The sequence below is a fragment of the Podarcis bocagei genome (genome assembly GCF_964188305.1).
Source record: "Podarcis bocagei genome assembly, chromosome: 3".
Classification (NCBI taxonomy): domain Eukaryota; kingdom Metazoa; phylum Chordata; class Lepidosauria; order Squamata; family Lacertidae; genus Podarcis; species Podarcis bocagei.
In genome coordinates, this window is record NC_138127.1 from 4,179,523 (window position 1) to 4,188,630 (window position 9,108).

At 45.1% G+C, this 9,108-nt stretch overlaps 1 protein-coding gene across 1 annotated transcript in view; it reads right to left on the reverse strand.

The window, feature by feature from the left end:
• SDC1 (syndecan 1) overlaps positions 1-9,108 on the reverse strand; it is a 34,144-nt gene extending 25,036 nt beyond the window's left edge. The window contains exon 1 of the mRNA XM_081189266.1: positions 8,890-9,108. Coding sequence (XP_081045392.1) covers positions 8,890-8,958 — 69 coding nt within the window. The 5' untranslated portion in view covers positions 8,959-9,108. The remainder of the gene's footprint in view (positions 1-8,889) is intronic.

Genomic DNA, 9,108 nt, shown 5'->3' on the forward strand with positions numbered 1-9,108 from the left:
GTCATTTATCGAGCCCACATTCCACACAGGAACCTTTAAAAAGAAAAAAAGAAAGAAACAGAAGTTGCTGGGGTGTTTTAAGTTCTCCCCCTGCTGCTTCTGAAATACTGTGGACTGGAGTACTGTTTAACAGAGATACCTTTAATATCCTACTGAAGCTGGTGGACAAGCCTTGCAGTATGTTCTCCAATGCACTATTACATTCATGCAGATTTTCAGAAGTCCTGTTTATTATGCAGTGATCTCCCTTAAATCAAAGGTAACTCATACTGGCTTCAATCAAACGGCCTCTGTCCTGTATACCTGAAGGAGCGTCTCCACCCCCATCGTTCAGCCCGGACACTGAGATCCAGTGCTGAGAGCCTTCTGGCGGTTCCCAAGTGAGGTTACAGGGAACCAGACAGAGGGCCTTGTTGGTAGTGGCACCTGCCCTGTGGAACGCCCTCCCTTCAGATGTGAAGGAAATAAGCAGCTATCTTATTTTTAAAAGACATCTGAAGTCAGCCCTGTTTAGGGAAGTTTTTAATATTTAATGCTGTATTGTTTTTAACACTCAATTGGGAGCTGCCCAGAGTGGCTGGGGAAACTCAGCCAGATGGGTGGGATATATAGAATAAATCATTATTATATTATTATTCAACTCAATTTCACATGTGCACCCACAGATTATACGTACTTTGATGCAATATTTAAAAGAAACTAAAGTTGAGTAAGGCCATCAAGCAAGTTATCAGTTACAGATACAGAACTGTGCAGCCAGGGTCAAGGGTTCAAGCGTTCAGTTTTCTTTCCCCCCCAATATGGATTTGACACATCCTTCCAAGGAGAGGCCGTTGATTCATAATTTATACGCACTGCAATCAGAGTTGTGGTGGCCAATGGTGACAAGCGGCAACCTCTGAACATAAACAATGAGTTAAATGTCAGAATGAAAAGTCTCAGAAATGAAAAGGTGCCTATAAAATATTCACCCACAGTCATTTCTCAGCACCAGTCCTCAGACTGGAGAGGTGGCAGCAGAGCAATGCTATGCAAACTCTTCTCAGTTGCCTTTCTGTTCGTTCGTATCCATCTTCCAAACGAAGCAGCAAACTGAGCAGCCACAGCTTTGTCCTCTAGATGCAACATTTGTCCTCCGGGTGCAAATGTTACTGGCAACAATTATAAGTGGACAAAGAGTTTCATGTTGGATGAAAGCTATTCAGACAGGGGTCATTACTGAGTGCTTGGGTGCCAGAGATCTCTCTCTACCCTCAGAGCTCCTAAGAACTTCCCAAGTAAGACGCAACTCAGAGTCAGCAGCTGTACATGATGCAGCTGACACTGGGCTGAACCATTTCAGTGAGTGGATGGAGGGGAGACTGAATGTCTCTCCATAAATTCTCTGCCCATTCAGAGCTAGCATTTCCCAGAAAAATGCCGACCCCCTGAAATCTCAAGAGGCTAAGGTAAAGTCTTGAGAGTTTCTGGCTATGATTGCTTGCTGAAATTTTCTAGTTGGATTTTAGAGCACAACAACTACTTCTAAAATCAAGTGAAATTCACCTGCTGCTGCTTGAGACTAGCTAGCCCCATTATTTTAAAGCAATGGAAGTGTTAAGAGCTCATCCAGTTCCTCTAGACAAGGCTTCTGAAATGTGGCAAGATCCATAAGTTTTGGGCTACCATTGCCATCAGCCTCAGACAGGAACAGGGTGGATTAAAATCAATGATTTTTTTAAACAAAATTTTAAAAAAATCAGTGCTTTTTTTAGTTTAAATCAGATTTTTAAAATAAAATGCTTCTGGAGGAAAAATCTTCCTAAAGATCATTTTCTATTTAAGTTACATTATAATCCAAAGTAATAAGCATTTGTTTTAAGTTTTTCATGTGTGCTAAAACTCAATCTAATGTTTTGTTTTGTTTTTTTAAAAATCATTTAACCACATCAGTTAACAAACATGGATACATGTTAACAAACATGGATACAACTGTAGTTGGGTAGCTATAAAATGTCGAGTCACCACTACAGTTGAAATTATGTTTTAAAGTGAAATAGGAGGAAAGGCTATATAGGCCTACGTAAGGGTAGAAGAGATGGATCAAAGTCTATAGAAGCCTCCTCCACACCCAATACCCAGGTAATGGTGCCACTAGAAAAATATCACCTTTCCTTACTAAGGTCCTCTGCTGATTAAATTCACCTTTACTCAAACCACCACAAAGCTCAGAATGCAGGCAAAATTGGGGGGGGGGGAGAGAATCACAGCCAATTCCCATTTTATTTTTTTAACAACCCAACTCTTAACAAGGTCACTCTACAGGAAAGGAACTTCACTGGAGAAATCAATAGACTTGCTTGGCAGCAAGTAAGGATTTTAGTGTGGGAATGTTTAAATGCAAATATAAAAGAGAGAGAGAGAGATTGATTGATCCCAGGAAAGATCATTCAGAGCCCAAAATCCTGGCATACTTACTGTATTTTAAAGATATGCCATTTTACATATAAACAATATACAAGGAAGAACAGACCGATGGATTATCTCCCTCAGTAAATAAATGAGGTAAGTTTGTTGCCCAACATTGAGTGAGTCTGAAGTGTCTGCAGCAACTAAACCTCCAGTACTTTTATCAAGACCTTTTGCCAGGTATCTCTCCACTTGTATAGGCAGGAGAAAGTCAACTTTCTGTGGGCGTGACTCTTCCTGTGAGAAGTAGGATCAGATTCAAGGAGCCTCCATAAGTTTTCAGCAAATCATACCCTGCTCTTTGATAAAGCATGTACTGTATAAAGCCTAACCAGAGTTGAAACTAGACGACTTACAGTGAGGATGATTTGTAAGTGAGTCAAGTCTAGCTAAAAGGTTGCTAAGTAATTATTCACTTGCCATGTGCAGCACACATAAGCAGAGCTCCGACAGATGAACTTGTTCCAGATGTGCATTCTACAATCCAAGAGTTTAACCCTTGAAGCAGTTTGGGGACACCGTCCCCAAATATGCACAGCAAGACTCCAGATTTATTACCTCTAACTTGAAGTAAATAGTACTGGCACCAATGGGCCTTAGAGATAGTTAACATATGTGTCTTCTTATCACGATGGCCTGCTCCGCTGAGTCATGAGTTGCATGCGTGAATGAACCCTGCTCTGCCAGATCAGCAGAGAGAAATTTCATGCAAGCTGCCAAGATGGCAAACAGAGGGATCAATTAACACAACCAACCCTGTTGCCTTCCAGGTGTTGTTATTATAATTATAATTTATTAAATTTGTATACTGCCTGTCATCCCAAGATCCCAGCGTTGTTCATAACAGAAAGATGCAAAATGAGAATGCAAAATACGAAACATAAACCAATAACCTCCCTCCCACAACACATTTTAAAAGCCATAGAATGTTAACCAGCTGAACGCCTGGTTGAAGAGAAACGTTTTTGCCTGGTGTCTAAAGAAGGTGCCAGGTGGGCCTCCCCGGGGACAGCATGGCACAAACAAGGAGCTACTGCACTTTCTCGTGTTGCCACCTTCGGGATCTCTCATGGAGGAAGCACACAAAGAAGGGCCTCAGATGGTGATCGCAAAGTCTGCGTAGTTCGCATGGGGAGAGGTGGTCCTTGGGCTACTGCGGTTCCTGAGCTTTCCAGATCAAAAGCAGCACTGTGACTGTGAATTGGGCCCAGAAACTAATTGGCAGCCAGTGCAGTTGGGCCAGGATCAATGTACAGTAATATGCTCAAACCATCTTTCTCTGGCTGCTGAATTTCCCACCACCTGAAGTTTCTGCTGAAGTTTTCAGAGGTAGCCCTATGTATAATGCATTGCAAGATGATATTTGATTCCAACTCCCTTCAGCCCCAGCCAGCATAGCAAACAGTCAGGGATGACCGGACTTGCAGTTCAACAACATCTGGCTAATGGGATACAACACATCATCGTCATCATTATTATTGCAAACTGTTTTAACTAATTTCAACAGAATGCATCTTATATATATTTATCTCAGGTGTCAAAACATCAAGGTAGGAAGGTGATTTTTCAGATATTTGGGACACAAGTCATTTAAGGCTCTAAATGTCAACATATTGAATTTATGCTCTCAACAATGTAAACCACTTGAATTAGGCCCAGAAACAAAGTAGCAACCAACCAGTGCAGCTGGTTATAGGAGCTGTAAATGGGATTGTGGTCAGTTAACTGGCTACCGTGTTTGGAAACAATTGAAGTTTCTGCATCGTCCTCAAGGGCCGACCAATGTAGAGCATTATTGCAATAATCTCGCAGGAAGTTCAAAAGATGTCGAAGCTGATGAACCAGCTATAGATTGGTAGCCGTGTTGGTCTGCCATAGTCAAAATAAAAAAATTCCTTCCAGTAGCACCTTAAAGACCAACTAAGTTAGTTCTTGGTATGAGCTTTCATGTGCATGCACACTTCTTCAGATACACTGCAGTATCTGCAGTATTTGTGTATCTGAAGAAGTGTGCATGCTGCAGATACACTGCAGTATCTGCAGTATTTGTGTACAGTGGTACCTCGCAAGACGAATGCCTCGCAAGACAAAAAACTTGCTAGACGAAAGGTTTTTCCATTTTCGATTTGCCTCGCAAGACGAAATTTCCCTATGGGCTTGCTTCGCAAGACGAAAACGTCTCGCGGCTTTGTTTCCTTTGTCTAAAAACAAAGACATGTTTTGTTTATAAAGTTAATTTATTTTCCCTTCAATTTTTGAACTGCTCTTTACAGTATGTGTGACTTTAAAGAGCAGTTAATAAACTGTTGTTGTACCAAATTTGGCTTTGTTTCGACTTTTTTTGACCATAGGAACGCATTAATTGATTTTCAATGCATTCCTATGGGATTTCGTGCTTCGCAAGACGAAAAATTCGCTAGACGACAAAAATTGCGGAACGAATTAATTTCGTCTTGCGGGGCACCACTGTATCTGAAGAAGTGTGCATGCACATGAAAGCTCATACCAAGAACTAACTTAGTTGGTCTTTAAGGTGCAACTGGAAGGAATTTTTTTATTTCAGCTACAGATTGACATGGCAAATCTGATGCCAGCTCCCATGGGGAACATGTGGGCATGTTATGTAGCATAGAGGGTAACATGGAGCCCTGCAGTATGTCACAAGGCAATCCCGATTGCCCTGAACAACAGGCCTCCCCATAACTACTTTCTCAAAAGAGCCCTGAAGGCAGGAGCTGAACCACTTTAATGCAGCTTCACCCACCTCTCAGTACCATTCAAGAAGGTCAAGAACAAGGAGGGAGGCCACACTCCTCCATCTCTGTTCCAAGAAATATTATCAACCAAGGCAGTTTCAGTGCCATGACCAGGTCAGAAACTAAATTGAAATGGGCCAAGATAATCAGTTTCCTCAAAGCATACCCAAAGGTGGGCTGCCACCACAAAGGGGACAGTCGCCACTGTGTGACACGTGTGGTAGCTGATAAGAGAACCTCATGGGGTAAGGAACAGCTCAAGGAAAAGACCCACTATCCCTACCCACTCTACTCTACCATTCCTGCAATGATGCATTAATCACCCTCTAGACCCAAATGCGGGTGGCGCTGTGGGTTAAACCACTGAGCCTAGGACTTGCCGATCAGAAAGTCGGCGGTTCGAATCCCTGCGATGGGGTGAGCTCCCGTTGCTCAGTCCCTGCTCCTGCCAACCTAGCAGTTCGAAAGCATGTCAAAGTGCAAGTAGATAAATAGGTACCGCTCCGGCCAGAAGGTAAATGGCGTTTCTGTGCGCAGCTCTGATTCGCCAGAAGTGGCTTAGTCATGCTGGCCACATGACCCGGAAGCTGTACGCTGGCTCCCTCAGCCAATAAAGTGAGATGAGTGCCACAACCCCAGAGTCGGTCACGACTGGACCTAATGGTCAGGGGTCCCTTTACCTTTACCTAGACCGAAACAGTCACTCTCCATCAGCTAGCTCTAAGATGACAAGAACGCAGGGTCAAGGGTGCTTGACCACACTTCTCCAAGCAGCTTGCTCACATCCTCAGTCAAAAGTGACACAGCACAGATGGAAAAGAGAGTGCTCCATATTCCTCATTACGATGCCTAATTCTGCCTGAACCCCGCAAAACTGATGCAGCAGACTTCCAAGACTGTCGAAGCAACACTTTCTTAGCTAGGTAATTAAAAGTCCATTCACCACATCAAAAAAGGCCTGCTAGACAGGCACTTTCCTTGCCACTGCCACCACCCATGGCAGAAGCAGAAATGTGCTCTCACCTACACTGAGTCATGTTCAGACGGAAATTTGCACCACCAGTGCTCAACCATTGGCTCTGTTTTATTGCATGTAGGTCAGTAGAGTACACACACCAAACTCTCTCTCTTTCTCTCTCTCTCTCTTTACAGTACGTACTGCCTTGGTTGAGTAATGGCACAGATCAATTTTAAGATTGTACAAGTGAAACAAATTAAATTTTGCACGGGACACAGACATGCTGTAAAAGTACGAACATGTGAATTCCCAGATTTGTTAAGGTAGACGCTATGGGAGTGGCAGATAGAAGAAGGGCATTGTTTATTCAGTGGCGACATCTGCTGGTGCAGTGCTCAGAGGGGGAAAAAGATAGTATTGAGATTTACTATAGGTTCTAGATTTTGAATACGGTCTGTTTTCACTTACAGACTAATGTTCTGTGGTTGTAATTTTCAAAGCAGACAACTCATTATTTTGCTTCGAATGTATAGCAGCAAAAAAAATTCTGTCTTTAGTTTTGCTGCAACTGTACAAGTATCCAGAATGATTGCCTGGAACTTGAATTCGAAGTACATACTGCCGTTTTAAAACTTTTTAATGATGCAATTCTCTGTGCAATGTAAATAGGCAAAGGGGGTGCCAAGTGGCACATGACAGGGAACATTAGGCAACAGGTATTATGAAGATAGGGATGTCCGTTTAAGCTTTTAAACCCAGGTTTCAGGCTTTAACTGCACAAGCCATAGAAATAGATTTTTAAAGTCACATGAGGCACGGAAAGAAGCCAACAGATTCTAAAGTCATACAGTATTACATCTGCTGAGAGGTGTCAGTGCAGAAAGTTGCAGGTACCCAACAACCACCTATGCCCTCTTTTGATTATAACTAGTGGGACCAAGTTAATTATTAAGTTTAATCCTGTCCAATACTAGGAAAAAGAAGTGTTCTTGAGAACTATCCTGTCTGCAATTTAGATTTAAGTGTCATTTTATCAGCTGGTACCTGAACTATTTGATTAAACCATCTTAGAAAGGAGGGGGAAGAGGAAAATTACTTCATTTAAGCATAAAAGAGAAGATTCTTGCTTGTGCAAGCAAAAGGTGGGGGGAGAGAGAAAGAGTCTCTTTGAAGACCTATTAGTGTTCTGCCTTCAAGCCTGGGTGTTGAGCAGTTCCGCTGTTTCAGGCGTTTTGAAAGCCAGAGCCCTGCCCCTTGTTATTTGGACCCTTGAAACAAAATTCAAGATCCGTCTTAAGGATCCAGGCATCTCAATAAGAATGTGAGCAGCTCTTCCTTTACCCCACCATCAGTCACGGGGACAAACGTAAAATTGTACAGTTGGAAGGGACCCCTGAGGAACCTCTAGTCCAACCCCCTCGTTTACTGGGATCAATCCTGCAACCTTGGCATCTACACCTCTTGGGAACAAAGCCAATGGTAGCTCAGGTGAAATGGCTGGGGAAATGCGGGAAAGTTGGTCAGCAAAGCATCTCCCAAGATCTACTTGGCAAGACTAAGTAATTGTGGTGTCTCTGTCAGCGCTCTGCCGTCACAAGTTTGCAGGAAGAAGTCTGCCTACTCCAGAAGCAGCCTCATCTTTTCAGTTCTCACAGGGGCATGAATTAGCAAAAGTGCATTTGCATCCAATCTGCCTTAGTTCCAGAAATCCTTGCTCTCCCCCCCTCCCATGTGAAAAAGTCAAGTCCTTCACACATCATCTGTAGGATTACCATATGTCGCAACTTCCCCACCCATGATGGCACATCAGCGCCTCCAGAGTCACCTCCCACAGAGAAGCTTTGTAACGTGTGAACCGGCACAGCCCGCCGTGCCTGTTTGCTACTTCTCCAGCTGGAAGCCCCTGTATGAGAACCCGGCACTTCTGCACACCCAAAAAAGAAAAGTATGATTGAACAACTATTTTGGGGGGAGGGGGAGGAGGAGAGCGGGAGAGCCGCCCTTAAGGGGGACAAGGCGTGCCAACTCCTGGCTTAGGTAGCCGAGTTGCAACCTGCCCTTCGGAGTTAAAAAAAACACCACCACAAAAAACCAGGGAGCAAAGCGGGCAGGCCGCTTCCCAGAGCAAGGCAAATATCCGGCTAAGAACAGGGAGGTGGAGAGGGACGAGGAGGGGGAAAGAAGGAGCAGGGCGGCACAGAGAGAGAGAGGGGGGCGCTTTGAGGTGGAGGGGAGAAAAATTCCAATCAGGTTATGAGCCTCCATGGTCTGGTTTGAATTAAACCCTTCAGGCTCTGGAATCCCCCCGCCGACACAATAGGCTGTTCTTGAAAAGGGCTTTTCGAGAGGGCTCTGCGCCCCAGAACCTGTTGAAAGAGGAGGGCGCACCGGGAAGCGGGGGGGGGGGATGTGTAAGGAAGGAGGGAAAAGGCGCTTGGGGGTTTCCACCATTCCCAAGACACCAGCTGGAACCGCTTTCCAGGCGCGGGAGCGCAGCGGGGCAGAGGAAGGAAAAGGCGCGCGCGCGCGGAGGTCCCGCGTTTCCCTCCAGTTCAAGCCAAGAGAGGAGGACGAGGAGGACGGGGCAGCCGCGAAAAAGAAAGTGCCCCCGAGTCCCCCCGGAGCTCTGGGCTTTCTCTCCGCCGACCACGTGGAGCCAACCATCCCTGCCTCCCTGCCGGGGAGCCCAGGCGGCGCTCCAGCTCGCCTCCCGCGCTGCCTACTCACCGCCGAGAGCGCCTGCGAGCAAAAGACCAAAGCGCACAGCAGCCGCGCCACGCTGACCGCCTTTGCCATCGCCAAGGTAGGTAAGTAGGTAGGTAGGTAAGGCAGGTAAACCCTCGGCTGCTGCTGCTGCTTCTTCGCTGCCTTCTCGTCACCGGCGGCTGCGGAACCAAAGCGCACCGAGACGGAGCAGGACCAGCTTCTTCTGCCTTCTGATATAAA